The sequence below is a fragment of the Melozone crissalis genome, unplaced genomic scaffold (genome assembly GCF_028551555.1).
Source record: "Melozone crissalis strain CALT ecotype California unplaced genomic scaffold, PUWL_Pcris_2 ptg000012l_1, whole genome shotgun sequence".
Taxonomy (NCBI): Eukaryota; Metazoa; Chordata; class Aves; order Passeriformes; family Passerellidae; genus Melozone; species Melozone crissalis.
Window position 1 is genome coordinate 1846673 of NW_026535790.1, and position 27176 is coordinate 1873848.

The 27176-nt window shown below is 67.3% G+C and overlaps 4 protein-coding genes across 7 annotated transcripts; 1 reads left to right on the forward strand and 3 right to left on the reverse strand.

The window, feature by feature from the left end:
- Window positions 1–186: 186 nt before the first annotated feature.
- MSS51 (MSS51 mitochondrial translational activator) lies at window positions 187–3285 on the forward strand. The gene is made up of 6 exons (XM_054270890.1): window positions 187–712; window positions 995–1150; window positions 1376–1500; window positions 1641–2204; window positions 2681–2774; window positions 2852–3285. The coding sequence occupies exons 1-6, from the start codon at window positions 411–413 to the stop codon at window positions 3120–3122; spliced, it is 1512 nt and encodes a 503-aa protein (XP_054126865.1). The 5' UTR covers window positions 187–410; the 3' UTR covers window positions 3123–3285.
- A 208-nt stretch (window positions 3286–3493) lies between these two features.
- On the reverse strand, window positions 3494–12036 carry LOC128933800 (cytoplasmic phosphatidylinositol transfer protein 1-like). 4 transcript variants are annotated; one of them, XM_054270899.1, is made up of 10 exons: window positions 12021–12036; window positions 10095–10212; window positions 8244–8392; window positions 6376–6464; window positions 6206–6213; window positions 5668–5739; window positions 5486–5581; window positions 5236–5391; window positions 5097–5160; window positions 3494–4191 (listed from the first exon to the last, which is right to left on the reverse strand). In XM_054270899.1, the coding sequence occupies exons 2-10, from the start codon at window positions 10140–10142 to the stop codon at window positions 3926–3928; spliced, it is 948 nt and encodes a 315-aa protein (XP_054126874.1). In that variant the 5' UTR covers window positions 10143–10212; window positions 12021–12036; the 3' UTR covers window positions 3494–3925. The 4 variants fall into 4 exon arrangements, with proteins under 4 accessions (XP_054126874.1, XP_054126873.1, XP_054126875.1 ...); XM_054270898.1 differs by lacking the exon at window positions 12021–12036 and adding an exon at window positions 11341–11385; XM_054270900.1 differs by lacking the exon at window positions 12021–12036 and adding an exon at window positions 10808–11167.
- Window positions 12037–13321: 1285 nt separating this feature from the next.
- LOC128933804 (myeloid-associated differentiation marker homolog) lies at window positions 13322–14620 on the reverse strand. The gene has a single exon (XM_054270906.1). It carries the CDS (start codon window positions 14302–14304, stop codon window positions 13438–13440), a length of 867 nt encoding a protein of 288 aa, XP_054126881.1. The 5' UTR covers window positions 14305–14620; the 3' UTR covers window positions 13322–13437.
- A 91-nt stretch (window positions 14621–14711) lies between these two features.
- SEPTIN12 (septin 12) lies at window positions 14712–18726 on the reverse strand. Its single transcript, XM_054270896.1, has 10 exons — window positions 18638–18726; window positions 17803–18012; window positions 17160–17288; window positions 16917–16998; window positions 16684–16821; window positions 16070–16187; window positions 15898–15993; window positions 15691–15787; window positions 15451–15502; window positions 14712–15347 (listed from the first exon to the last, which is right to left on the reverse strand). Exons 2-10 carry the CDS (start codon window positions 17981–17983, stop codon window positions 15203–15205), a joined length of 1038 nt encoding a protein of 345 aa, XP_054126871.1. The 5' UTR covers window positions 17984–18012; window positions 18638–18726; the 3' UTR covers window positions 14712–15202.
- Window positions 18727–27176: the final 8450 nt, after the last annotated feature.

A 27176-nucleotide genomic window follows, 5' to 3' on the forward strand; every position in this document is an offset into this window, starting at 1 on the left:
CCCTCACACCCCGCTGGGCTCCCTGAGGCGCTGGGACGGGCCGGGCTGGGGTGGGGTCGCTATGGCGGGTGAAATGGCAGTGACTTTGTGTCCCTGTGGTCACAAAGGGGTCCCAGGGGTTGGGGCAGCCCCCCGAGCTCCCCGCAGCTTTGCAGTGTGCGACGCTACAGGCTTTTGGGGCACCCCACTGCCACCAGCGCGGCTTTTGAGGCGGGAGCCGGACCCCCGGAGCGGGTTGGCCCGTGCCCGGGGAGGGGATGCCCAGAATAGCTCCGCTATCTGATTCCGAGGGGCCGCGGCCGTCTGCACCGCCGGCTCCCGGGGGCTGACATTTGAGCCCCACCACGGGACGGGACGGGACGGGGCGGGCGCCGGGACTGCCCGGGATCTCCTGCCGGGACGGGAGCGGGATGGCGGGCGGGAGGCGCCGTGGGGGCCACGGGCGGCGCGGGGGACCCCGGCAGCACCCCGGGACCCCCGGGACCCCCGGAGCGGCCTCCTCGCCCGCACCTCTCTCTCCTGCAGCCGCCCCGGCCCAGCCAAACGCAGGCGCTGCCCCTAAAACCGGCCGCTCCAAGAAGGCCCCAGAGGAGCCAGCGGCGAGGGCTCCCGATGTGGACTCGCTGGGCTTCCAGGCCATGGACCGCAACGTGCCGGGGCTGTCCCACGTCATCCTGCAGAAGCTCAACATGAAGAGCTATGAGGACTACAAGTGAGTGAGCACCCATGGGTGCCTGTTCCCCACCCCCTTCCCCGGTAAGAGCATCCCGTGTGGCCCCCAGCAGCTGGAGCAGCTCCCGTGGTTCATCCCACCCTTCCGGCTCAGCCCACGGGGAGCTCTGATGGGCTCCTGGGTGTACCCCTCTAGAGTGCCTGGCTCCCTGTCCTCACCCAGGCCAGGATGCTCCTGGCTGGAGCTAAAAGTCTTGGCAGCCTCAGAGGATATGAGCCCCACCTTTGTGGCAGCGGGCTGGATTCTGCTCACCCTCTGCAGGTCTGCCATGGATGGGAGGAAGAGTGGCAGCGATTTTGGCATCCGGACATATTTTGACATGTTCCAGAAGATGGAAGACACCTTCAAGTTTTGTGTTGAGTGCAAGAAGCTCCCCGATGCCCTCCCGGACCCCAAAAGCCTCCGGCGTTGCAAGAGGTATGGTGGGGAGATGGTCTGGTGGCACAGGGATGGACCCATCCCTCACTTCCAGCCTGCTGGCTGGGGTGAGGTGAGCGGTGTCTGACCCTGGTGCCCACCTCCAGCCACTGGGCGCCCCTAGGAACAGTGACACAGCTCTGAGAGGGGGTGGCAGGGAACCAAGCTGGGTGGGCTGGATCGTGCCCCCCTCCCCATGGCTGGGCATTCTGCCTGTGTGCCCAGGTGCCAAAATGTGTACTATTGCGGCGTGGCATGCCAGCGTGCCAACTGGCCGCTGCACAAGAAGTTCTGCAAGAAGCTGAAGCTGGTGGCCCTGGACCGGCTGGTGGAGTGGCTCATCTTCACAGGTGAGGCATGTGTCCCCGTGGGATCCCCATCCTGGGCTGCACAGGTCCTGTGGTGGGATGTGGTGTCCATTCTCCCACAGCACAGGTGGGACAGGCAGCCTGGGCTGTGACACCCCCACTGTACCCTCCTGACCCTCTAGGAGACATCCCCTTTCCCACGGACACCTGGACAAAACCCGCCCGGGACGTGAAGGGCTGGGAGGACTGGTTCTCCATGCAGGAGCAGCTGGAGGAGAAGCTGGGCGCCATCGTGGCCGGGCGCTACATGACCCTGCTGTGGGCCAACGCCGGGAAGCCGCGGCCGGAGGACGCGGAGCTGCGGGAATCCATCCGGCGCCTGGTCACCGACTTCCACTCGCGGCCGCTCACCATCGGCCTGGGACTGCGGCTCTTCGGCATCGACCCCCTCACCAGGCCCCTCACCGTGCACGTGGTGGGGGCTTCCCACGTGGAGACCCTCAACACGCGGCTGACGGACTACGACGAGCTGACGCGCATGTTCCCGGGGCACCAGGGCGTGGAGATGGTCATGGTGGGCGTGGACGTGGTGGATGGACCCATCATGAGGCCACCCCTGACCACGCTGGCGCCCCGGGGAAAAGTCTATCTCAGCAGCTACAAGGGGCTCTACCACGACTTCTGGGAAAGCCACGTGGAGACCAAGCTGGCCGCCCCTCCTGACCTGGTGGTGGGCTTTCACCCGGGTGAGTGCCTGTGCCATGGAAGGGTCGGACCCTCACACCCCACTGCAGGGATAGGGACATCCACAGGGCACATGGGCTCAGGAACCACGCTGAGCACCCTGGCAGCACCTGTGGCTGGGCCTGAAGCTGGCCTGGGACATGCTCAGGGCTTTGCACCAAGGCACAATGGGCAGCTGGGGGCACCCCTGGGATATGGCTGCCTTGTCTCCCCACCAGACACTCTGTCCTGCCTGTGTCACCCACCTGCAGGGAAATGAATCCTTCCCTTCAGGTCTCAGTGCTGTGACTTAGCCCAGGACACAGAGTTTGGGGTGCCCCATATGCTGAGAGAAGCCAGACCCCACCTTGCTGAGGGCTGCCAAGCTCACTGCATACTTGGGGTGTCCAGCACAGAGTGAATGCAGTTGGAGCCAGCTTTCCCGGGGGCCAGGGTGGGATGGGAAAGGGGTGGAATCCTCATGGCTGTGTCCCCACAGGTTTCCATGCCTGCCCAGACCTGCTGGCGGGCTGGCTGCCCACCCTGCTGCTGCTGCGGGACTATCGCCTGCCCGTGCTCTTCACCGTGTACAGGTGAGCACAGCCCCACCCACAGCCCCGCTGAGCCGGCACAGACACCCTCTCACCGTGCCTGTCCTCTCCTCTGGCAGTGAGCAGGAGCTGAAGGCCTCCCTGCAGATCCTGGTGGAGCTGGAGATGCACATTGTGGGTTATGCCAGCAACCCCTTTGCCTCCCTGCGGCCCGAGCAGGTCTACTCAAGCCCCAACAAACCCCCCGTCTACTGCAGCTCCCACTACATCGCCCTGCTGGGAGCAGAGGCTGTGCCAGGGGCTGAGGAGCTGGAGGATGATGATGGCTGGCAGGGAGGAGAGCCCAGTGGTGCTGCTGTGGCTGGGGGCATTGCCCCAGGGCTGGGCTGATTCCTGCCTGCCCTGACCACCCGACCCCCAGAGCCTCGCTGCCCATCCAGGACCCTCCACATCCTGGGATCAGCGATCCAGAAATCCCTCACTGCACATATGGAGGCCTGGGGGATGCAGCACCCCAGCACAGGCATGGCACCCTTCCACAGCACCAAATAAATCACTATCAGCAACCAGCTGCCGTGTCTCGAGCTTTATTTCCAAAAAGGCCTTTGTTTCCCTAAAGAAAACGAGGGGCTGAGCCCACCCCAGCCCCCCTCGAGCAGCCACGGCCTCTGGAGGGACAGCAAAGGGGACCCTGACTGTGGGACCAGCCATGCACGGGGCTGTGCAGCCCCTTGGGAACTGGTGGGGAGCCCCAACCCAGGCTTGGCTGTCGCTGTCACTGTCACCCTCACTGTGCCCCCATGCTGGTGCCTACCCTGCAGGGCACTGCTCCAGCCTGGCACCGGCCACCAGCCCGGCCACGGCAAATGGGCACCAGCTGGCACCTCCCCACTGCTCGCCAGCCTCGATGGCCCTTGGGGACACCGGGGCGGGTGGAGTCGAGGGAAGCAGCTCCCGCGGCATCGCCCGACGCTGCCGGGGACCCGCGCTTGGCCTGGCGTCCCCTCCTGGTGCAGCCAGCGGGTCTGGCGTGGCAGTGCTGGCACTGACCCGAGTGGGCACCCACGGTGGCTCAGGGAGGCCAGCACACCCCAGGGCTGCCAGCGCCCTGGCAGCGGCTCCGGGTCCCTCCCTGGGCTCTGCACCTGGGCGGCAGAGCTGGCACAGTCCGGCACGGAGCGGCACTGCCGGCGTCACTCGGCGCCAGCGCGTCCCCGCAGCGCGGGCAGTGTCAGGGTCTCCGGAGCCGATTTCTTCCGCGGGCGAGTCTTGGGGGGAGCCAGGAACTCGGGGGCCTCGTCGCTGAGAGGGGTGGAGGGGGCGCTGGCAGGGGCCGAGTGCGTGGCCGTGGGCTGCCCCACCTCGCTGACCGAGATGGCCGGTGCCACCAGGCCGATGAGCTCGTTGGTGGCCTCCTGCGTCTCCTGCTCGTAGCGCCGCACCTCCTCCATGGTCATCCCTGCCGAGCACAGCCGCGCTTGGGGCCGCTCGGCACGGCCGCCTCCGGCACCCCTCATCCCGGGCAGCCTGCGCCTCCCCACGGAGCTGGGGGACAGGGGGACGGGCAGGGAAGGGGATGCCGGGCAGCACAGCCAGCTCCCCAGCTCCAGCGCCAGCCCAGACAGCAGGAGGTAAGGGATGGGCAGTGACACAGGCAGCGCAGGCAGGGGACACGCAGGGAGGGCAGCTGGGAGGGGGCACACTCCACCGCGGGGTGCAGGGGGGGCACAAGCCCCCCTGCCTGCACCCACCCCCAGGCAGCAAGGCGGGCTCCGGGGTGTCTGTCCCCGGCAGGCAGAGGGGCTTAGGGGTGCTGGCTCCCCAGCTTTTGGTTTGTGGCCACTTGCATCTGAGTCTCGAAGGCCCGGACCTCTTCCAGGGACATGTCTGGAAGGCAGAGAGCCACTCACCGGGATGGCCTGGCACCCACTGCCAGCTGTCACCAAACCTGGGGCTCCCCTCCCTGTGCCCACACGTGGCAGCATGTGGCCCTGCCAGAATGGGGGTGCAGGCAGCACAGGCAGGGTGCTGGGACCCCTCTGCCCATCCTCCCCGAGGGGTGCAGGGCAGCGTGTGCAGGCAGGGGTGAGCTGGAAGCACAGGCAGTGCAGGCAGGGCAAGAAACACAGGCAGTGCAGGCAGTACAGACAATGCAGGCAGTGCAGGCAGGGTAAGGAATGCAGGCAGTGCAGGCAGCATAGGCAGCACAGGCAGTGCAGGCAGCACAGGCAGTGCAGGCAGCAGCACAGGCAGAGGAGGAGCAGGAGCTGTGGTGGGGTCAGTGGCATCAGCAGTCTGCCCTGCAGCCCCTCCCTCCACGGGCACCCTGTGCCCCCTCCCCACCGTGTGCCCCCTCAGACTCACCGCACCACTCGTCCACCCAGGCGAAAGCCTGCCGGTGCCCGATCAGCAGGATGTCCCGGATCACCTGCAACCCCATGGGGGTCAGCACCCTGTCACTGCCCCCCCAGTGCCCCCCAGCCCCCCTTGGGCCCCCCCTCACCTTGTGCACGAACTGCTCCACGCGCGTCTGCAGCCCCCACACCTCGAACTTGACGCTCACCAGTTTGTAGGAGCACATGATGGGCTTGGTGTGCTGGCGCCAGCCCTCCCGCAGCGGCCCCCGGCCCGTCTTGGCCGAGCTGAAGAAACGGGGGTCCTGGGGGCATGGGGAACGGCAGGGTCATGAGTCCCCCTCGGGACAGGAGACAAGGGGGTGGCTCCAGGAGCTCCCTGGTCCCCAGCCCTGGTACCTCCAGGCTGCGGTAGTAGCGCTCAGGGATCTCATCGAAGGCGATGTCCAGGAAAGAGACCTCGTGGTCACCAAGGATTTTGTCACTGTGGAAGATCTGGGGAGGGGAGGGAGGGTGAGTGACACAGACCACAAGTCATGAGGTGGTGAGTTTGCCAGTTCTCAGCTGCACTGCTCACTCACGTTCTCGCTGTCCCCGCAGTTGTCCTCGTACTTGGTCTCGATGTAGATGGAGAACTTGGGCAGGAAGGAGCACTGCAGGGAGCGGCTGTCAGCTCTGCCCCGAGGGACACCACTCCCAGGGACACCCACCCTGAGGGACACCCCACTCCAAGGGACACCCCACACCCAAGGATGCCCATCCCCAAAAGATGTGCAGTTCAAGGACACTGATCCTGAGGGACACCCATCCATCCAAAGGACACCCAGCCCTGAGGGACACCCACCTCCAAGGATGCTCATCCTCAAGGAACACCCAGCCACAAGGACACCCTCTCCAGGGGATTCCCACCCCCAAGGAAATCTGAGCCCCAAGGGACACCCACCCTGAGGGGTACCCAGCCCTAAGGACATCCACCCCATGGCCACCCCCATGGTGACACTCACCCTGAGGGACACCCACCCCTAAAGGATGTCCATCCCAAAGGACACCCACCCCCAAAAATCCCCCCCCAGCCACCTGCTGAAGGAGGGCACAGCTCATCCCATGCCAGTCCCTTACCGTGTACTCTGCAGGGACACCATGGCACATTGGCATCACAGGGTGGCATCACCGGGTGATAGCATAGGGGAGAGAGGGAGCAGTGAGACCGGGGGCAGCTCCTGCAGCCCCCACCCAGTGGGCAGGGACAGGGTGCCCGGGGTGCCCATCCCACGCCCTGCCAGGCTCACCTGTGATGGTGTAGGGGTAGTAGTTCCAGGCCTTCTCGGTGATGTAGAAGATGCGGGGGGTCACTGCCCGTGCCCAGCTTGGCAGTTTGCTGTGGGCACCGTGTCAGGGGACCCCTCAGGACAGGACATGGCTGGTGCCACCCAGCCCTGCACTGCCAAGCACAGCCTGGCTCTGGGATCCCCATTCCCACCCCAGGAACCCCACCTGCTCCCTGGCACCATCACCTGCACCCCAGGGACCCTCATCTGCACCTCAGGACCCTCATCTGCATCCCAGCACCTCTCCCAGGAGCCACTGCCACCTCCCCAGCACCTCCATCTGTATCCCAACACTGTCATGTGCACCTCAGGGCACCCCCAGGGACCACTGTCACCTCCCCGGGACCCTCATTTACACCCCTGGATCATCACCTGCCCCTCACAACACCCTCGGGGACCACTGTCACCTCCCCAGGACCCTCACCCCTGCCCCAGCTCCTCACCATTCACCCTCAGCTCCACTCCAGGATGCCTCCAAGGACCCTCACCTGCACCTCAGAACACTCCTAAGGAACCCTGTTGCCTCTCCAGCACCCTCCTTTACACCCCTGGATCATCACCTGCCCCTCACAGCACCCTCAGGGACCCCTGTCACCTCTTCAAGACCCTCCCCAGTGTCCCTCACCAGAGACCCCTGCCACCTCCCCAGCACCTTCATCTGTACACCAGGACCCCCCAGGGATCTGTGCCAACTCCTCATCTCCACCCCAGTGCCCCTCAGGTTCCCCAGCTCCTCCCCAGACACCCTGACCCCTCCCCAAGGAACACCCACCCCCCACCCTGGACCCTCACCCTTCCCCAGGACCCCTTGCCCTCCCCAGGGCTGAGCCCCCCGGGTGCTCCTGTCCCTCCCCAGTGCCCTGGCAGGATCGGGCCCCCTGGGGCCTCGGGAGGTGGGTTTTGATTAATTTTCAGGGGTTATAAATAAATTCCAGACGAGAGGGGAATCGTGAGTGCTGCAGCTAAAAATAACCTGTCTCACACCAGCAGCTCCTGGTGGGGAGCAGCCCGTGCCCGCAGGAGCTGAGGGGACATGGGGACAGTGCTGCTGCCCCGCGGTGACACCCCCGGGGCCGGGGCACTGCCAAGGCCCCGATCAGGCGCCCAGGGTGCCCACCAGGGAGGGGGGTGCATGTCCTGGGGTGGGTGCACCCCATGAGAAGAGGGCAGCCCCCCAGAGAGGGGTGAACCCCTAGGATGGGCGCACCCAGAGCTCCCAAAGATGGGTGCAGCCCCCCAAGATCAGAGCACCCCAGGAGATGGGTACACCCTGAGAGATAAGGGCAGCTCCCAAAATTGGATGCACACCCCAAAGATGGGTGCAAGGACTTGGGGACCCCACTGGGAGACACACACACAGCCCTTGAAGATGGGTGGGTGCCTGGGAGATGGGTGCAGCCCCTCAGGATCACTGCAGCCCCCCAAGATCACTGCAGCCCTGGAGATGGGTGCAGCCCCCCAAGATCAGTGCAGCCCCCCAAGATCAGAGCACCCCAGGAGATGGGTACCCTGAGAGATAAGGGCAGCTCCCAAAATTCAAAGCACACCCCAAAGATGGGTGCACCCCAGGACTTGGGGACCCCACTGGGAGACACACACACAGCCCTTAGATGGGTGCAGCCCCCAAGATCGGTGCAGCCCCCCAAGATCACTGCACCCCAGTAGATGAGAGCACCCATGGGAAATGATGGAGGGAGCCCAGGAAATAATGGGGAATCAGCCACTCTGCAGTGTGCCCAGGACCCAGCAAGGATGTTCCCCAGGGATTTTGGGGGATGCTGCCTGCCATGCCCCCACTGCAGTGCCCCCCAGCACCATCGCAGGCTCACCTGGAGAGGTGCACTCGCTTCTCCGTGAACTGCCCGGGGCCGTGCACGGGGTCCTCGTGGGGCTCGTTCTTCACCACCTCCACGCCCTCGCCCTTCTCGCTCTCCTGGTGGCTGTGCTTGCTGATGGTGTAGAGCTGCCCCACGCGGTACTGCCGGCACAGAGCCCGCCCTCAGCGCCCCCGGCCCCGCTGACACCGCCCGGGGGCTGAGCCACGCTGCCCACAGGGGAAACTGAGGCACGGAGCAAGGGGTGGCAGAGCCTGAGCTGCGCAGAGGGCAGGGGGTACCTGGGGCACCCTGTGTGACCTCCCGTGTCCCTGAGCTGTCCCAGCTCCCAGGCAGGGGCTGGATCCTGCTCTCCCTGTGCTCTCCCAGTGCCTTGCAGAATTCCTGGAGGTTTTCTGCTCGGCAAAATATCTGGGAGCCAGGGAGAAATGTCTGTATGATATGAAATATATGATATACCTGGATGTGTCTGTATCAGGTATATAACCATGAGGGTGTAGATGTGTGTCTAGGGATGGGATCCAGGGAGAAATGTCTGTATGATATGATCTATATGTTACATATGGATGTCCCTGTGTCAGGTATATAACCATGAGGGTGTAGGGGATGGAAACCAGGGAGAAATGCCTATATTATATGATCTATATGATGTGTCTGGACGTGTCTGTGTCAGGTATACAGCCATGAGGGTGTAGATGTGTGTTTGGGGATGGAAGCCAGGGAGAAATGTCTATATTATATGATCTATATGTTATATATGGATGTCCCTGTGTCAGGTATATAGCCATGGGGGTGTAGATGTGTGTTTGGGGATGGTATCCAGAGAGAAATGCCTATATTATATTATCTATGTGATGTATCTGGATGTGTCTGTGTCAGATATATAGCCATGAGGGTGTAGATGTGTTTTTGGAGATGGGAGCCAGGGAGAAATGTCTGTATGATATGGTCTATATGGTAAATCTGGATGTGTCTGTATCAGGTATATAACCATGAGAGTGTAGATATGTGTCTGGGGATGAGATCCAGAGAGAAATGTCTATATTATATGATCTATATGATGTATCTGAATGTCCCTGTGTCAGGTATATAGCTATGAGGGTGTAGATGTGTGTTTGGTGATGAAAGCCAGGGAGAAATGTCTGTATTATATGGTCTATATGGTAAATCTGGATGTGTCTGTATCAGGTATATAACCATGGGAGTGTAGATGTGTGTTTGGGGATGGGATCCAGGGAGAAATGTCTGTATGATATGATCTATATGTTACATATGGATGTCCCTGTGTCAGGTATATAACCATGAGGGTGCAGATGTGTGTTTGGGGATGCAGCTGTGCAATAAAGGTTGGACTGTTCTGCTGAAGATCCCATCCACCACCACAATCGCCAGCAGGATTTTACCACCCAGCTCTGCCTGAATTAAACCCTTCCCCAGGTGCCTCCAAGGAAGGATGGCACTGCCCAGGGTGGGCACCACTCCCCAAGAGCAGGCACCAGGGAGAGACCTTTGCCCAGGGGTGCTGCCAGAGCTGTTTGCCGATGGCATTCAGGCTCCCTGCCCGAGCAGGGATGGAGTTTATGGTCCCTGCCGTGCCACGGGCATCCATCCCCTGGTCCTGCTGTGCCCGGTGCTGCCCTGGGGCGCTGTGCCCCGAGGTCACCGTGCACAGGACGGGCTGTGCCCACACCCGCACCCCAAAGCACGGCTCGGCCCTGGCACGGCACACCCCGAGCCCATCCCATCCCATCCCTGCCACCAGCCGTGCCACGAGGGCACGGCACAGGGGTCACCGCGTCCCTCCCCTGGGTGTGAGCCCCGCAGCCGCCCCCCTGGCCCCCTCACCTCCTCGGTGGTGAGCGGCATGCAGATGCGGTACTCCTTGACCAGCATGGTGGCACCTCGGGCGGGGTGCCACGGGCACGGCGGGCAGCTGGGGCGGGCTCAGGCGGAGGCGTGGGCGCTGCCGGGGACACGGCTCATGCTGGGGCGGGCGGGGAGCGGGGGGGACGCGGCGCTGCCTCCCGCGCTGCCGGCCCCGCTGCCCGGCTCGGAGCTGCCGCCCCGCTCGCCGTGACTTCACGAGCGTTGCCATGGCAGTGGCGTGAGGTCACCCGTGCGATGAGCAGCCTGGGTGTACCCAGCTGGGGACACCCCGGCACCCCAAAACCCTCCCGGCCTTAACCCCGTCCCTGCCGGGCACACAAACGCGTCCCCTCGGAGCGCACGTGTCCCCCCAAAACAGGGTGCTGTCCCTTCGGGGTGCCACATCCCCACCCGGCTGTGGTGGCCAGTGTGGCAGGAGGGTTGTAGGGACATGAGGATGCCCGGTGCTCCTGGGGACCCAGCTGTGGGCACCCACACTGCCCTGTCCTGAGGGGTACTCAGGTGTCCCCCCTGATGGAGGACATCCCTTCCCCGGGCAGGACCTGGATCCCCTTCCCCGAGGCTTCCCCCAGCACCCGCCCCAGGCAGCACCACCCTGGGGCTGCCCCCCAGCACCCACCACACCCATGGCACTGCCAGGCTGTCACCCTGCCAGGGCTGGGGATGCTCACAGTGAGCATCAGGACAGCTCGGGGGGCTCCGGGATGTGCCCCCCAGCCCCACAGAGAAGGGAGGGGATGTGGGCCCTCCTGAAAGTCACCCCGGATGGGGGTCAGGCCTTGGAAGGGCAGATGGGGGCTCACATGGGATTTTACCACCTGGGAACACAGGGACATCCTTGGGGGTACAGGGTTATAGTGGGACACAGGGGCAGCTTTGGGGGCACCGGGGGACACAGGAGTGTCCCTGGGGCTGCAAAGCCGTTTGAGGCTACAGGGGCATCCCTGGGGGACACCTCGCTGACGGGGCAGAGGGCTGGGTGCCGGTGCCAGCTGCAGGAACCCCAATGCCCCGGCAAACGGGAGGGGACACTCCGGGGACTCACCGGAACGCCGCAGGGCACGGATTCCCCTCCCCATCCCGGCAGCCCAGACCGGCCCCCGCCGGCCGCAAAAGGAGGAGCCCCCCGGCCGGGCTCGGCCGCCCCTTCCCCAGCGCTGCCCGCGGCCGCGTCCCCCCGGGCCGAGCCCCTGCCCGCACTCACCGGCCCGCGGCGGTGCCCGCTCCCTCCGCCGCCGCCGCCGCCGCCGCCGTGCCCCGGCCGTCCCGGGCCGTGCGCAGGAGCGAGCCGCCCCCCGCACCGCCTCCCGCGCCGCGGCACACCGACCCCTAGGGGGAGGAATGCACCGGCACCGCACCGGCACCGGCACCCGCATCCCACCTACACCGGCACCGGCACCGCACCGGCACCGCACCGACATCGCACTGGTACCGCACCGGCATCGCACCGCACCTGGACCGGCACCGCATCGCAGTGACAGCGACACCGGCACCGGCACCGGCACCACACCGGCACCGCACCGGTACCGCACTGGCACCGCAGTGACAGCGACACCGGCACCACGGCACCGGGGCACGGCACCGAGACACCTTCCAGCACCAGGGCTCCTCTGGCGCGGCACACACCGGCACCGGGGCTTCTCTGGCATGGCATAGACGGGCACTGGCCCACCCCGGCACGGCACAGACCGGCACCAGGGCTCCTCTGGCACGGCACACACCGGCACCGGGGCACCCAGCACGGCACACACCGGCATCGGGGCTTCCCACACCCACCGGGTCTCCGGTCCCCACAGCACCGCTGTGTGCCCCAGCCGGGAGGTGCCCCCGTGGGGCTCCTGGGCTGCGCCTCCCGGGCACCCCCAAACTCCCTCAGCCACTCACCTGCACCCCGCTGCCAGGCTGGCCCTGTCCCCCCAGCCTCAGCACACCCCACGTGCTGGCACTGCCCACGTGCCACCCACGGCCACCAGCACAGCTCATCACCAGTGACACCGCTGTCACTCCCTGTGCCGCCCGTCCTCCTTCCTCTGCTAATCTCCATCATCCTGAGCATTGCTGTGCCTCGCCACTGCCATTTTCCTGTTATTTCCTCCCAAAACTCTGCCATGATCTCCAGCCCAGCTGCCTGAGGTGCAGGGGAGTGGCCCATCAGTGCCAGCGTGTGGGGACAGGGATCGGGCAAAGGGGACATCCACCAAGCCACCCTGTGGTGCTGCCATCACTGGCACTGCTGGGACCCAGCACTGCAGTGGCCACAGAAGTCCCACCTGCCAGTGTGTGCCACCTCCTGGTGGAGGGGACCCCACTTTGTGTCACCCTGTGAGCCCCAGGGCAGTGCTGATGTCACCCCAAGGCAGCAGGGATGGCCGCAGGCTGTGGCCAGGACAAGCAGTGACAGAAGGAGCAGCGTGGGGACAGTGGCCCCAAAACCTGCCAGGGTGCCCCACGGGCACCCATCCCACATCCGGGAGGGCAGTGCCAGGAGCCCTGCCCGCAGGAACACCTTCCCTGCCTGCCTGCACCTCTGCCTCCTTCCCACATACCAGCCTGTGGTGTCACTGTCCCCGTGGTGTGTGACAGCACCCCCAGCTCTGGTGGCAGTGGTGGCAGCCACCCCCATCCCCATTTCCCCCAGGGAGGAAACACCACAGCATTCTCCAAAGGGGGACTCCAGCCTGCGTGGCTGGGACCAAACCCAGCAGGGCTCCCTGTGGGACTGTGGTGGTGACAAGGACCCGGCCATGCTGGTGACAAGTACCTGGAGGGCTCTCAGCCCCCCCAACAGCTGCATTCCTCCTGAACCTGTTTGGCAGGGCCCTGTGCAGGTGCCAAGAAAAAGGCATCCGGGCTGGGCTTTTCCTGGTCATGCCCTGCTTCACTCCAGTGCCGAGTCAACAAGGAGTAGGAAGGGTTTTCTGGAGCCTGGTGCCCCCCAAAGTCACCCACGGCTCCCAGTGCCAATGGTGCCCCCCAGTTTCTCACCCCCCAGCAGGGATCCTGCAGCAAGTTGGGAAGGGGAAGAAAGAGGAGGCAGAAACAAGTGAAAAATGACCCAATTTAATCCCAAAGCCCCCTCAAGCTCCGTGGTTCTGGGAGCCCCTGGTGGCCCCTCCAGCCCCCCTGTCTGTGCAGCCCCGGGGGCCCCGGGCTGAGCGCCCCCCCGGCTCACCCCCGGCTCACCCCCGGCTCACCCCTGGCTCTCTGCCTGGGCACAAGGAGCTCTCCGAGGCACCCGGCCCCTTCCTCAGCTCCGCCGGCACCAGCCGCGTCCCACCGCCCCCAGCCCCGCCCCGAGCCCTTAGGGAGGCGCCCTGAAGAAAACCATCCTGGTGGAGTAGACCAGGTCCACCAAGTAGGCGATGAGGTTGAAGATGGTGAGGAAGGTGATCCCCAGGTTCTTGTTCCACCAGCAGTCCGGGCCGCAGGAATCGGGGCGGCCCCGGCCCCCCAAGCTGTAGAGGGGCCACACGACCATGGCAGTGAGGTACATCAGCAGGGCCAGCGCGTTGTAGCCCACCAGCACCTTCTCCAGCTGGCAGGGGATGTAGCTGAGGCAGCGGCCGATGGTGAAGATGATGATGAGGAGGGTGAAGATGAAGCAGAGGGAGTAGACAGCCACGCACCACATCAGGCCAGATTGCCGAGTGTATTCACGCGAATCCAGCAGGGAGAAGATCAGGCAAGCCACGTAGGCTTCAAAGACCTTGAGGAGGCCGGGCACGGTGGAGAGGAAGCTGCTGATGTCGCCGGGCTTGGCGCGGGTCAGCGACACCTCGAGGGCGTAGGCGACGAAGCAGAGGCAGGAGGAGGTGGTGGCCACGGCCTGCCGGGCACACTGGCTGCTGCTGCAGGGGCTCTTGATGAATGTGGCAGGGAACACCACCGAGGAGGTGAAGACCATCAGAGCGGCCAGCATGGAGAAAGCCGAGGTGAAGTCATCCCAGGAGAGCGGCAGCAGCGGGTAGAGCTCCAGCAGCTCCAGCAGCAGCACCAGCAGCGTCACGGCGAAGCAGAAGCACCAGGAGAACATGCACCACGTCCCGTAGGGACCCTCGAAGTGCCCGGTGGAGGCCACCAGGCTGAAGGAGAGGCAGGACAGCACCACGGCGAGGAGGCGGGCGATGCCCACCCAGGAGGTGAGGGCGCGCAGGTTCAGCGTGGCCATGGTGCGGCCGCTCTGCCCGCTGGGCGCTGCCCGCAGCCGCTCTTATCCGGGGCTGGGCAGGAGCCGCCAGCCCCCCCGAGCCGCCCGTGCCGAGGACCCCCGGCTCTGCTGCCGCTGCCGCCACGCCGCTGCCTGCCGGGGCTGGTGGATCATTAACGCGGGGCTGGGCAAAGGGCGGGGACGGCGGGGCCGGGGCGGGCAGGAAGCCACCGTGTGCCACCGTGTGCCACCGCCCTGGCATCGAGCCGCAGCCCTGCCCGCGGCAGGAGGGACAAAAGGGCCTTTCATGCACTCCTAGAGTATCTGGGAGGGCACCCCGACACCGTGACAGGTACCAGGGCTTGGCAGCCAGAGGGGCAGCCCCCACTGGGTCACCCTGAGGGGTTTAGGGGCTGCACCCATGCGGTGCCCCTGGCAGGGGGGTGACACAGCTGGGTGTAGCCCCTTCACACCCTTGCAGGCGACACCTCCACACCCCTCTGGCACCTCCGCTCCCCTCCCGGCACCTCCAGCACCCGATAAGCGGCTCAAAGTCCAGCTGTGCCAGCTGCCTGGCTGGGCAGGGCGGGTGAGGCGGCCAGGGGAGGGCATCTGCAGCCCGGGCACACCCCACAGGCAGCACCTCCCCTTCCCCAGCCTGTCTGGGGGCCACAGCAGCCAGGGCAGCACAGGAGGGCGGTGGCACATCAAAACTTGGGAGTCCAGCAGGAGGGCGAAGGCTGAAGGCTCTGGATTAACCTTTAATGTCACACAGGGTCCGGGGGTCTGTGCCCATGTCAGGGCAGGTGGGCACTCCTGGGGGGGGGCTCTTCACCCCAGGCAGGTTCCTGGCACAGCCATGGTGGGCAGGGGTGGGCACTGCCATGGGTGCAGTGCTGCTCTGGGGGCACAGGGTGGCTCAGAGGTGGCTGCTGGCCTCGCCCTTGGCAGGCAGCCCATTGAGGGGGCCCAGCCCCGGCCGGTTGCTCTCGTTCAGCCGCCGCACGCGGTAACTCTCGTAGTGGACGTTGTGGGTGATGTCCTTCAGGTCCTGCAGGTGTGACCTGCCCGGGGTGGCACGGGGAGGAAGGGCATCATGTCACTGTCCCCCCCCACCCTGCTGTCACCCCGGGGGGTTCCAGCACTCCCAGCCCTGTCCCCGCTCACCGGATCAGCAGGTCCTGCAGCAGGGGGAACTCGCAGTGGGCTGGGTTCTCCACTGCAAGGCAGAGGGGCAGCGTTGGCAGGAGGGCTCGGTGGCACTGGGATGCCTGGGCAGAGCATCCTGGCACGCTCTGGGTGCCACCAGAGCCCAGCACAGCTCCGTGCCACCTGCCATGGCCTGGCACTCCCCCAGGCAAGGACACACCGTGGGCGCAGGGCCTGGGGGTGAGGGGCTCTGCTCACCTTCGATGATGCCCCACTTGGTCTTGCGGCCCAGCACCCGCTTGCCGTTCACCTGGTGCTCCTGGTCTGCCCCCACCACGGCGAAGGGAATCTTCTCCTGCCAGCAGAGACTGTGCTCGCCCTCGGTGTCCCCTGGGGTCCCCAGGGTCCCTGTCCCCCACCCTGCCCCCCAGGATGGCCCCTCAGTCCCAGCACCCCGGCACTCACACGAATCCTGTTGTTCAGTGCCCTGTCCTCGGGGTCCTGGTCGAAGTCCTCCTGTGGGTACACGCTGATGGCGTGGGTCCTCAGGTCCTCCTGGATCTGGGGGACACAGGGCTTGAGCCAGGCTGGGGGGCACATGGGGCAGCCCAGGAGCCCCCTGGGGACCTGTCCTCACCCTCTGCTTGAATTCTGCCCGCTCCTCCAGGGTGAGCGTGTCAGCCTTGGCGATCACCGGCACCACGTTGACGATCTTGCTGAGCCGCCGCATGAACTCCAGGTCCAGCGGGCGCAGCCTGGCAAGGGCCAGCGTCACTCCAGGCTGTCCCCACCTCTGTCACTGCGGGGTGACCCCACCAGTGCCACCCCACGGTCACTCTGAGGTGACCCCAGCACTGTCACCCTGAGGGACCTTCCCCACTGCCTCCCCAGGTTGATACCCTGTATCTGTCACCCTGGGGTGACCACACCACCATCATCCCAGGGTGACACAACCACCCCACAGTGACCACCCCACCATTGTCACCATGGGGTGACCCCACCATCATCATCCCAGGGTGACACAACCACCGCACCGTGACCATCCCACCACTGTCACCATGGGGTGACCACACCACAACCACTCCAGAGTGACCCTGAGGTGCCTCCACCACCATCATCTCAGGATGGGGTTATCACCCCAGACTCCACCACCATCACCTCAGGGTGACCCCACCACCGTCATCCCAGGGTGGCACAACCACCCCATGGTGACCCCATCACCTGTGGGTGCTGTGAGCGGGGGTCACTCACCAGTGACCTGTGGGGGGCACAAAGTAGACACATCCATGGACGCGGGTGTCCGGGATCTTCCTCTTGCGGGTGATGAGGATCTCCTCCCGCAGGTACCTCTCGTACTGCTCATTGATGTATTTGATGATGGGGTCCCAGCTGACGATCAGGAGTTGAGGGACGGCACCTGAGCTCAACCCCCACCCCAAACTGCCCCCCACGGAGCTGGGCTCCTGCTCCCCATTGTGTCCTACCAGTTGTCATTGTTGATCTGGTCCCCAAAGCCTGGCGTGTCGGTCACCGTCAGCTTCATCTTCACCCCCTTCTCCTGGATGACTGTGGGGCACAGGTGGGTCAGGGGGGAGGGAACATTGGGGAAAAGCAGGGGAGCAGACATGGGGGATGGTTTGAGGCTGTGAACACAGCTCCAGACCCCAGCCCAGCCCCCTGCTTCTCCCAGGGGCTGGTGGGACACGAGCCCGTGGTGGTGACCTTACTGTGGGTGATGGACTGCAGCTGCACAGTTTTGGGAATGCGTTCCTCCTGGCCGGGCTGCGAGGACTTGCGGCTCACCTTGGACTTGAAGAGGGTGTTCACCATCGTGGACTTCCCCAGCCCGCTTTGCCCTGAGGGGACACCGGCACCTCTGGTTTGTCCCCCAGCGCAGTAACATCTTGATATCCCCTTGGGAGCAACCCAGAATTTGGGATAACTCTGCTTTACCCCCAAATAAATTTCTTCCCCAAGGCAATAACCCCTTGGTATCCACTTGGGAGCATTCCAGAGGTTGGGACAGTCCATTTTATCCCAGGAATAAATTTGTTCCCAAGGTAACAACCCCCGGTACACATCTGGGAGCATCCCAGATTGGGCTACTCTGGTTTATCTTCCAAACAAATTTATTCCCCAAGGCGACAGCCCCTCAAAATCCATTTGGGAGCATCTCAGAGGCTGGGATGAGCTCACCTACCAGCATTACTATGCTATGCGGTATGGGATATTACTCATTTTCGATTGTTTGCTACTTAAATCAGTTAAATTTCCTTAGAATCCCTTAAAAGCATGATTTCTCCTGGCATGGTGGAATCGGAGCCAGTATTCCCACCCCACCCAGGTGCAAACCCCACGCCCGGCGCTCACCCACAACCATGATGTTGAACTCAAAGCCTGTCTTCATGGTTTTGATTTTCATCTGGTCGAGCACAGCTTCGATTCCCACGTATCCAAAGAGCTGGCAGCCCACGGGGCCGGGCGCCATGGAGAGGGGCACCGCCCCCTCCTCCTCCTCCTCCTCCTCCTCCGGCACGGCCGGCGGCTCCATGCTGCGCTCCTCGGGCTCCAGGCTGCTCCCTGCACCGCGGGGAGGGCAAAGCCGGTGAGCCTGGAGCCCGGGTGCCCACCCCTCGGTGCCACCCCCCGGTGCCCACCCTCGGTGCCAGCCCTGCGCCTCAGCGTTGCCCCGGCAGCGGCGGTGGCGGCGGGCACGCAGCCCCGGCACATTCCCGGGCGCCGGTGAGGCTGGGCATGGCAACGGGGGCACGGCACCCCCCGCGCCAGGCTCCGGGCAGGTGCCAGGGGCATCTTTGGGGTGGTCGTGCCACCGGACCTCGCGGTGCCACCGAGTGCCCTGCGATCATCGGGCACCGCGGCCGTGCCCAGCACCTTCTGCCCAGCGCCTTTGCGCAGCCCACGCGGTCACCGGGCACCGCTCCGGCCCCAGGGCAGGCCGTGCCACCCCACAGCGCACCCACACTGTGCCCCGGCATTGGGCACGGCGGGTGCGGCGCAATCCCCGGCACAGCCCCGACCCCCAGGGACACGCGGGGTTTGCCCGGGCACGGTGCCCGGAGCGTGCCCCACACCGGGGCCACCGGAGCGCCGTGCCCGCCCCAGCCCTTTGTGCGGCAGCCCCAAATCCCCTTCCTCCTCCTCCTCCTGCTGCTGCCTCCCAGCCCGGCCATTGTTCGGGTCCTACCTCGGCGCCGCGGCGCCCTCGCTCAGCGCCCCGCTACGGCCGGGGGGGTCCCGGGGGCGCCATCCGCGCCCCCATCGCCGCCGCAGCCCGGCCCCTTCCCTTCCCTTCCCTTCGCTCGGAGCTCCCGGCTGGCACCAGCCCCGCTCCGCCGAGGCTGCGGCTCCCACGCATGACCAGCATGGCAATGCCCGCCCCCCGCAGCCCCCTCCCCAGCGCGGCCGAGCCCCTGCGCCCGGCCTGCCGATCGACTGGGGGCGGGGAGGCTGTGCCAACCCGGCTGTGCCCACCCGGCTGTGCCAACCCGGTTGTGCCAGCCCGGCTGTGCCCACCCGGCTGTGCCAACCCGGCTGTGCCCACCCGGCTGTGCCCACCCTGTGCCGGGCCAGCACGGATGGGGACCCCTCTCATGGCACAGGACACCCCCAGTCCGCGCTTTGTCCCCATCATCCCGTGGCACTGACTGGGAGCGGGAGTGCTCGGCCGTGGGCACGATCCCCACTGGCACCCGCGGACCACCCCGCGCTGTCTGTGCCCCCCGCCCTCCCCAGCAGCTCCTGTGCCCGGCCCGGCACGGTGGGACCGGGGGTGGTGGCCCTGCCACCCGCCCCACTGCCGCAGTGCCCCACGGCGCTTGCGTCCCCCCACGCCGCAGCCTCCCCCGCGTGTGCCAGCCGGCGCTTGGCACCGGCGGGGCTGGAGCGGCAGCTTGCGATGGCCCAGGCTGTGAGGGACCTGCTGAGACCGTGTCCGTGTGCCACGCAGCCAGGGGACAAGGGACATGTGGGCAGGGCGCGGCCTGAGCCAGCCCGGGCTCCAGGAGATGATGGAGATGAACACCCCCATTGCCATGGCAACGGCATCCCGGCGTGGGAGCCACCCAGCATCCTGTGCCCGCCGGGTGCCAGAGGGATGGCAAGCTTGGGGACAGCGCTGCCGCATGTCCCAGCTGCCCCTGCGCCCCCTGGCTCGGGGTGTTCCTCGGAAGTGGTGAAAGAGCCGCGGATTTCCTGGTGACAGCGGCGACACCCGGCCGGGGGGCTGGGGGAGGGCGGGATGCCCATCCCGGCGGGGATCCACCCTCCCAGCACCGTCCGTGACAACAGGGTGCTGCTCCACAGGCTGGCAGCGACGGCGGGTGGGAAGCGCCCAGCAGGGAAAGGACACTGACAACTACTGCAGCCCTCACCCCTGGGAGACATCACCCCTGTGCCCCCAGCCTGGCACCCTTCCCATCCCTGCCAGCCTTGCCAGCTGCCAGGACACATCCAGAGCCAAGTGGTGCAGCCGCTGGGACCATCCTGGGTACTGGGCACTGCAGGAGGGAGCATCGGGATATCCTGGGCACTGGGCACTGCAGGCACAGAGCACCGGGATATCCCTGGCACTGGGCACTGCAGGAGGGAGCAGTGGGATGGGATATCCCTGGCACTGGGCACTGCAGGAGAGAGCACTGGGATGGGATATCCCGGGTTCTGGGCACTGCAGGAGGGAGCACTGGAATATTCTGGATGGCTGGGCACTGCAGGAGAGAGCACTGGGATATCCCGGCACTGGGCACTGCAGGAGGGAGCACTGGGATGGGATATCCCGGGTTCTGGGATATCCCTGGCACTGGGCACTGCAGGAGGGAGCAGGTGGGATTTGGGGCTTGTCCCCGCCAGCTCCCCACGGTGGTGCCTGGGGTGCAGCCCCCACAGAGGGGCTCAGCCACTGCCCTGTGCCCTGCCAGGACACAGCCACAGCCAGAGGGCACATCTGGGGCGACACTGGGGGCTGCACCCCCCGCTGCCTCCCCCCGGCTCCGCAGCCCCCCGTGGCGCTGCCCTCGGTGCCAAAAGCCCCGCTGGCAATGGGCAGCAGCCGGGCGGCCACGTGGGAGCTCTCGGCATCCCCAGGCAGCCCCGGGGCAAATGGCTCCTGCAGCCAGACCTGTTCCAGGACTCATCACCGATGCTCTTATTTTCCAGACAGGGACAAGTAATCCCGGGTCCGTGGTCTCTCCTCCATGGATTTTAATTACCGATGCAGGGTTAATTGGCCAGTTCCCCGGGAAGCCTGTAATAAAGCTTCTAGGGTGGAGGGTGCTGGGAGAGGATGAGCTGGGACAGGAGCTCCCTGTCCGGCTGCTCACCACTGCTCCAGACCGATCCCGGGCACGGGATGGGGAGAGCCGGCTCTGGGTCCAGCACAGGGGAGCCGATCCCCCTGGCACAGGGATGGAGGTTTTGGGCACGCACCCACGGCCCCGGCCACACCACAGCTCTGCCCGCCCCGCTGATCTGACCCAGAAACACCAGCGCCTCTCCCAGTGCCACACACGACCTCAGGGGACAGAGGTGACAGTCCCCATGTGCAGCCAGACTCGGAGCCAGCCCGTCCGTCTGGCCCTGGGAGCCGCGGGACGGGGCTGGGGTGGCTGGGGGACCTCGGGGAGCAGAAGCAGAAGTGAAGCATCGAGCGAAACCCCGCGCCTGCAGCGCTGCTGGGTACAGGGGACAAGGGACAGGGGACAAGTCACCCGACCCCTGTGCCCGCACACCCCCTGCCCGCTGCCACCGCGCCATCCCTACCTGGGCGAGCCGGCCGGAGCCGGGGCTGCTGCCGCCGAGAGCTGGACACCGGGGCCAAATGGCTCCTGGGGCGCGAGGCAGAGGGCGGCTGCTGCCCACGGCTCCTCCTCCGCTCCTCCTCCTCCTCGCCCCGGGCCCTGCGTGGGCGACCCGGCGTGGAAGTGAAATGCGGCGGCTCGCTGGGAGCTTCCTCCTGCGGGGCTCCTGCGGGACCCACCGCGCCTCGGTGCCCGGGGCCACCGCGGGTGTCAGCGGCTGGGGGCCGGGCTGGCCTCCCGGGAGAGGAAACCGCACGATCCCACCTCTTCCTGGCACAGAACCCGCCGTGCCCAGCAGCGCCTGCCAGCCCCCTGCCAGCCCCGGGCCATCTGCAGGGCAGCCGGTGCCACCCGCTGCCCGCTGGCTCCCGTGTCCCCCAGCCTGGGCTCGACTGCCGGCCACCAACACGGCTCTGGCCTGAGCGTGTCCCCTCATCACCCCGGCTCCGTGTCCCCATTTCCCTGTCACCCCAGCTTGAGCACCGTGTCCCTGTCACAGCCCTGAGCACTGTCCCTTGTCTCCCTGTGACCCTGGCTTGGCCCCAGGCACCGCGTCCCCATGACCCCAGCACAGCCCTGAGCACGACTGCATCACCTCAGCTTGGTCCTGTGTCCTTGTCACCTCCTCTTAGCCCTGAGCACTTTCCCTTTGTGCCCCCATCAGCCTGGCTGGGCCCCAAGTATCGCGCCCCCATGTCCCTGTCACCTTGGCATTGCCCCAACTGCTGTCCTTTGGGTCCCCATCACCTGACTCAGCCTGAACACGACATCCTTGTGTCCATCACCTGTTTCAGCCCTGAGCACTGTCCCTCAGTGTCCCCATCACCTCTCAGCCCTGAGCACTGTCCCTCAGTGTCCCCATCACCTGTTTCAGCCCTGAGCACTGTCCCTCAGTGTCCCCATCACCTCTCAGCCCTGAGCACTGTCCCTCAGTGTCCCCATCACTTGGCTCAGCCTCGGGGTCTGTTGTCCCGTGTCCCCATGACCCGGGCTGTCCCCAGCCCCATCCCTGGCCCGGGGAGCCGCGGGCAGCCGGGCTGGCTGGGCAGCAGGGCCAGGGGCATTGCTGGGGATGATTCAGAGCAGATGTATGGATGCCTTCGCCGCGTCAGTACTTAGGGCCCGGCCACGGCGGCTCCGCGACAGCAGCGAGACGGGCAAAGAGCCCCGAGCACCCAGCCAGGGAGCAGTGGCAGCCGCGTCCCGGCCACCCCGGCGCCCTCCGGAGCAGCCGCTGGGAAAAGGGACACTTGGGGCCTGGGGACGGGCACGGGTCCAGCCTGGCACGGCGGGATCCGAGGGCACAGCAGCCGCGCCGGGAGCCGGGCAGCGCTGCCCGCGGCACCGGGCGCACGCCGAGCACGCCCCGCTCCGCCTGGCCCCCCGCCACCTGCCGAGCCCCGCGGGGAGGGAGGAACAGGATCCAGCCCCGTGCCAAGCCGGGAGGGATGCGAGGGGAAGAAAGCGCTGGACGCGGGACAAGATCGGGCGATAGGCGGGCGGCACGCGCGGGGCTCACGGGCCCCGAGCTGCGGCAGCGCCGGGCGGGCCGGGAGCGCCGCCAGCACCGCGGGCACGGGCGGGCCGGGAGCGCCGCCAGCTCCGCTCGGCTCCCACCGCCGGCACGGGGAGCGGCGAGCAGCCCGTCCCCAAAGCACCGTCACTGCGCGCTCCTCCCGCCATCGGCTCCTGCGCCCGCCCAGGGGGACAGAGGGACGGGGACAGGAACGAGTCCTACCGTGCTCCGGCGTCACCGCTGCCCCGCTGCCGTCCGCAGGCTCGCCGGGAGCCGCTGCCACCACGCGGGGTCCCCGCGGTGCCACCTGCCCGGCGCTGGGGAGGGGGCCCGGGGCCGGCAGCAGCAACAGCCCCCCCGGGAAGGCGGGCTGCGAGCTCACCTGCACCGTCTGCGGCTGCGACACCAGCCTGAAGGTGGCGGCCTGGGGGGCTGGCAGTGCTGGCAGCGCTCCTGCCCTGCCCTCAGCCGCCTCCCCCGGTGCCCAGGGCTGGGCAGGGGCCCGGCGGGACGGGCTGGGGCTGAGGGGGACCCTGCGCTGGGGCCGGGACACCGTGCGGGGAGCCGGGGGCAGCCCCGGGGCTGTCTCTGTGCCATCGTACGGGGGCAGGGCGGAGGAGGAGGATGAGGAGGAAGGCTGCTGGGTGCGAGGCTGCGCTGCAGAGCTCTGTGTGCCCCAGGGCTGCGTCCCCAGGCCCGGCTCCTCGGCGATGTGCAGGTCCAGCGCCGGCAGGGAGCCGTGGCTGGCGGCGGCCCCGCGGAGGGGATGGTCCGGCTCCACCGGGAACACGCTGCCGTGGGACGGGACCTTCTTCAGGCCGGGGCTGGCGACCGGGGGGCTGCCCGGGGGCTGGGGGGGCCCGGTGGGCGCGGGGCTCTCCAGGCTGGAGGAGGAGCTGCGCTGGCTCTCCCCGTCGCTGCCCGGGCCCGCGGCCGAGGCCTGGCGGCTCTGGAAGGAGGCGGCGCGGGCGATGCCGGTGCCGCCGGTGCCGTTGGCTCTGCCGGTGGCCGGGCCGGTGCCGAGGCGCGTCCGCAGCACGGGGCTGGGCACGGGACCCAGGCGGGGCGGGTGGCCGGGCTGCAGGGGCTGGTGGCTCTCGCCTGGGGACAGCAAGGAGCCGGGAGCCCCGTCCCCATCTTCTGCCTCAAACGACTTCTTGAGCGCTGGGGACAGAGAGAGAGAGATGGTGGCACCGGAGCGATCCCCGATGGCACTGTGCCCTGCCCTGCTCCGTGTGTGTCCCCCCATCACCCAGAGGTGCCCCTGACTGTGAGCCCGTCCCACCGAGGACCCCGGCCCGGCGCCAGCTCCTCCCCAGCCCCGCTGTCCCCGAGGGTTTATCATTGTTCCCCGGTTGATCTGGCCGGTGCTGCCGGCTCCCCTCGCAGCACACTGCCCGCTTTATTCCCCCTGAAAGGGATCCGGCCGAGTAACCGGATCCCCGCCTGACCCTCTCCCCTCTCCCCCTGCATCCCTCCCGGCAGCCGGGGAGGATTCCTGCCCTTTCCCGGGCCTTATCCCTGGAGCCCGCTGATGGCAGCGCCATCGCCCCGCTCGGGGACTGTCACATCCCGCTCTGGTGCTGCTGCTGCGCCTCCCACGCGGCTGCACAGCGGCACCGGGCCCTGGCACAGCCGCGGTGCCAACATCCCCACACGGGCCCTGGGCTCCCCGGGGCTGCAAAGCTCCTGCAGGGCCGCTCCGGGTGGCACCGACCCCATGGGGTGACCCCGGGAAGCCCCCGCGGTGCAGCCGCCCCCTCCTTGCCCCGGGAGCCGCTGCCCGCGGGCTCCGCACGGCGCCGGCAGCCGGGACAGCGCGGGGGGCCCGGGCTCCCTCCGGAGCCTCCCTCGCTGCCAGCGCCGGGCGGCTGCTCCCCCCGGGGGGCTCCGTGGGGGCGGCCTCGCTGCGCCCCTGCATCCTGCCCGCGTGTGCCAGCCTGCCCCGGCACCCACGGGCTGGCACCGGCCCGCCCGCACCCTCCTCTTCCTCGGCGCGGGGGCAGCCCTGGGGGTCCGTGCCTGTGCCCTCCCCTGTGCCCTGCGCCCTCCCCTGTGCCCTGCGCCCTGTGCGCTGTGCCCGGGGCAGGGCAGGGTCAGGGGCCGGGGCGTGGGCGCTGCCGATCACCGCTGTCCCCAGGGCAGGGAATGGTCCGACCCTGCCCCACCGGGGACCACGGGGTCACGGGGCCGCGACCCCCTCCCCACATCCCTGCCTGTGCTTTGTTACCTCCCAAAATGCCTCCTTTCACCCCAAACCTGCCTCTGGCTCCTGAGCCGGCCTCATCCAGGTGTGATGGGCAGGGGGAGCAAGAAGGGGATGCGGGGCAAGGTGGGGGTGGCAGAGGGGAAAGGGGGTTTAGGAGGTTTAGGACGGATGGGGGGTCGGGGGAATGGCAGGGGGTGAAGGTGGGGTGTCAGGAGGTGGAGATGTTGAGAGGGGGTGCCAGGGGGTTCAGAGGGGTGGCAGCGTGCTCGGGGGTGGTGGGAGGTGAAGGAGGGGCGCCAGGAGGTTCAGGGGGGCTGTGGGGGTTCGGCGGGGGCCGGGGGTGTCCCCGGCAGCGGCGGGGTTAAGGTGCCCGGGGTAGGTGCACACATTCCTCCCCGGCGAGGGCAGCAGCAGCCCCCGGGTCGGGTTTCGCCTCCCGCCCCCGGCCCGGCCCCGGTCCCCCCCCCAGCCCCCGGCCCGCGGGCAGAGCGCGCACACGCGGGAGCGCGCACGGGGACACCGCGGGCTGGGGGGGTCCCGCACCTTCCCCGCAGCCCCGGCCGCCCCCCCAGAGCAGCCCTGCACCCCCCGGGCCGGGGGCAGAGCAGCCCCCACGGTGCCCAGCCCTGGGGTCACCCCTGTCCCCGCCATGTGCAGCCCCCGGGGGCGCCACCCCCCAACCCAGTGCCCACCCCCGGAGCGGAGCGCAGCCCCTGCGGCGCTGAGAGCTCGGGGAGCCCCTCAGGCTCCAGCTCAGCATGCCCCCCAAATCGCAGCCCCCTGCGGGGAGCGCAGCCCCCACCACGCTCAGCCCACCCAGGATCCCCAGCCCAGCAGCAGCCGAACCCCCGGACCGAACCCCAGTGCCCCCCGCTCCCCCTTGGGGACACCCCAGCCCCCCCAAAAGCTCAGCCAGCAGCATCGCCCCCACAATCAGCCTCCGGGCGGGGGGAGTGCAGCCCCCACCATGCTCAGCCCTTGGGGGCACCCCCGCCCCCGAGACCCTCGGGCAGCAGAGCCCCCCCACCTTGGGGACACCCCCAGGACACCCCCGGGACACCCCCGGGACACCCCCGTTCCTCCCAGCCCCGAGGGGGGTCCCGCACCTTCGAAGTCGGAGAGGATCCCGTCCAGGTGCTCCTTGACCGAGAGCCGGGCCATGGCGGGCCGTGGGGGCCGGGGCTGCCGCTCACCCGCGACCCCCGCACGCGGAGGGGGCAGCGCGGCCGAGCCCACCGAGCCCGGCACGGGACGGGCCGGCGCCGCTGCCCTCGGCGGGAGGGGAAGGGGGAGGGGACGGGCCGGGGGAGGGGAGGGGAAAGGGAGGGGAGGGGAGGTCCCGCCTGCGCCCCCGCCCCGGCCCGGGACCCCCCCGCTCCCCCAGGCCCGCCCCGTGCCGGGATGGGGATGGGGACGGGGACGCTGCACCCCCGAATGGGGGTCCCGGGCAGCCTGGGGGGCCCGGGAGAGCCGGGGGGCTCCTGGCCAGGCCGGAGGGCTCCCAGCAAGGCTGGGGGGGCTGGAGGATACCTGGCGGGATGGAGGTGCCGGAGAAGCGGGGAAGGAGCCGGGCCAGGCTGGGGTGCCCTGCCAGGCTCCGGGGCCAGGGGTCTTCCAGCAGCCTGTGCTCCCCAATTCTGCATCACCAGGAATTCCCAGCTTGGAGCAAGAGGAGGAAAACGCTCTGCAACAGGCAGGGCTGCTGTCGCTGTGTCCCCGCTGGGTGTAGGGTCCTTGCTGGAGTGTCACCCCCTCCGGTGTGACCCTGCCCGCGGCTTGTCCCCTGCTGGAGCGCCTGGAGCATCCCTGGGGCTGCGCTGGGGCTGCCCCCCAAACCACGACTGGGGCTCTGCTCCCCCCAGCCCGGCTGCCAAGGGTTAACCCCATCCCAGCCCCGGCCCGGCGCCGGCAGCACATGGGGAAGGGGAAGGAGCTGGAAATGCCTCCTGCACCCACAGCAATCCCTGCAGCACCCACAGCAATCCCTGCACCCAGAGCAATCCCTGCAGCTCCCACAGCAATCCCTGCACCCAGAGCAATCCCTGCAGCTCCCACAGCAATCCCTGCACCCAGAGCAATCCCTGCTCCCACAGCAATCCCTGCACCCAGAGCAATCCCTGCACCCACAGCAATCCCCTCTGCACCCACAGCAATCCCTGCAGCACCCACAGCAATCCCTGCAGCACCCACAGCAATCCCTGCAGCA

What these genes read in the sequence shown, in the direction of transcription:
- MSS51 (XM_054270890.1), top strand. Translation starts at nt 411, where the DNA reads ATGGCGGGCGGGAGGCGCCGTGGGGGCCACGGGCGGCGCGGGGGACCC. An exon ending in GGAGTGGCTCATCTTCACAG is followed by an intron (nt 1,501 to 1,640) that starts GTGAGGCATGTG and finishes CTGACCCTCTAG; the next exon opens with GAGACATCCCCTTTCCCACG. An exon ending in GTGCTCTTCACCGTGTACAG is followed by an intron (nt 2,775 to 2,851) that starts GTGAGCACAGCC and finishes CTCCTCTGGCAG; the next exon opens with TGAGCAGGAGCTGAAGGCCT.
- LOC128933800 (XM_054270899.1), bottom strand. Translation starts at nt 10,142, where the DNA reads ATGCTGGTCAAGGAGTACCGCATCTGCATGCCGCTCACCACCGAGGAG. An exon ending in AAGCGAGTGCACCTCTCCAG is followed by an intron (nt 6,465 to 8,243) that starts GTGAGCCTGCGA and finishes CGGTGCCCACAG; the next exon opens with CAAACTGCCAAGCTGGGCAC. An exon ending in ACTGCGGGGACAGCGAGAAC is followed by an intron (nt 5,582 to 5,667) that starts GTGAGTGAGCAG and finishes TCCCCTCCCCAG; the next exon opens with ATCTTCCACAGTGACAAAAT.
- LOC128933804 (XM_054270906.1), bottom strand. Translation starts at nt 14,304, where the DNA reads ATGGCCACGCTGAACCTGCGCGCCCTCACCTCCTGGGTGGGCATCGCC.
- SEPTIN12 (XM_054270896.1), bottom strand. Translation starts at nt 17,983, where the DNA reads ATGGAGCCGCCGGCCGTGCCGGAGGAGGAGGAGGAGGAGGAGGAGGGG. An exon ending in GCTGCAGTCCATCACCCACA is followed by an intron (nt 16,999 to 17,159) that starts GTAAGGTCACCA and finishes TGTGCCCCACAG; the next exon opens with TCATCCAGGAGAAGGGGGTG. An exon ending in CTGCAGGACCTGCTGATCCG is followed by an intron (nt 15,348 to 15,450) that starts GTGAGCGGGGAC and finishes CACCCCGGGCAG; the next exon opens with GTCACACCTGCAGGACCTGA.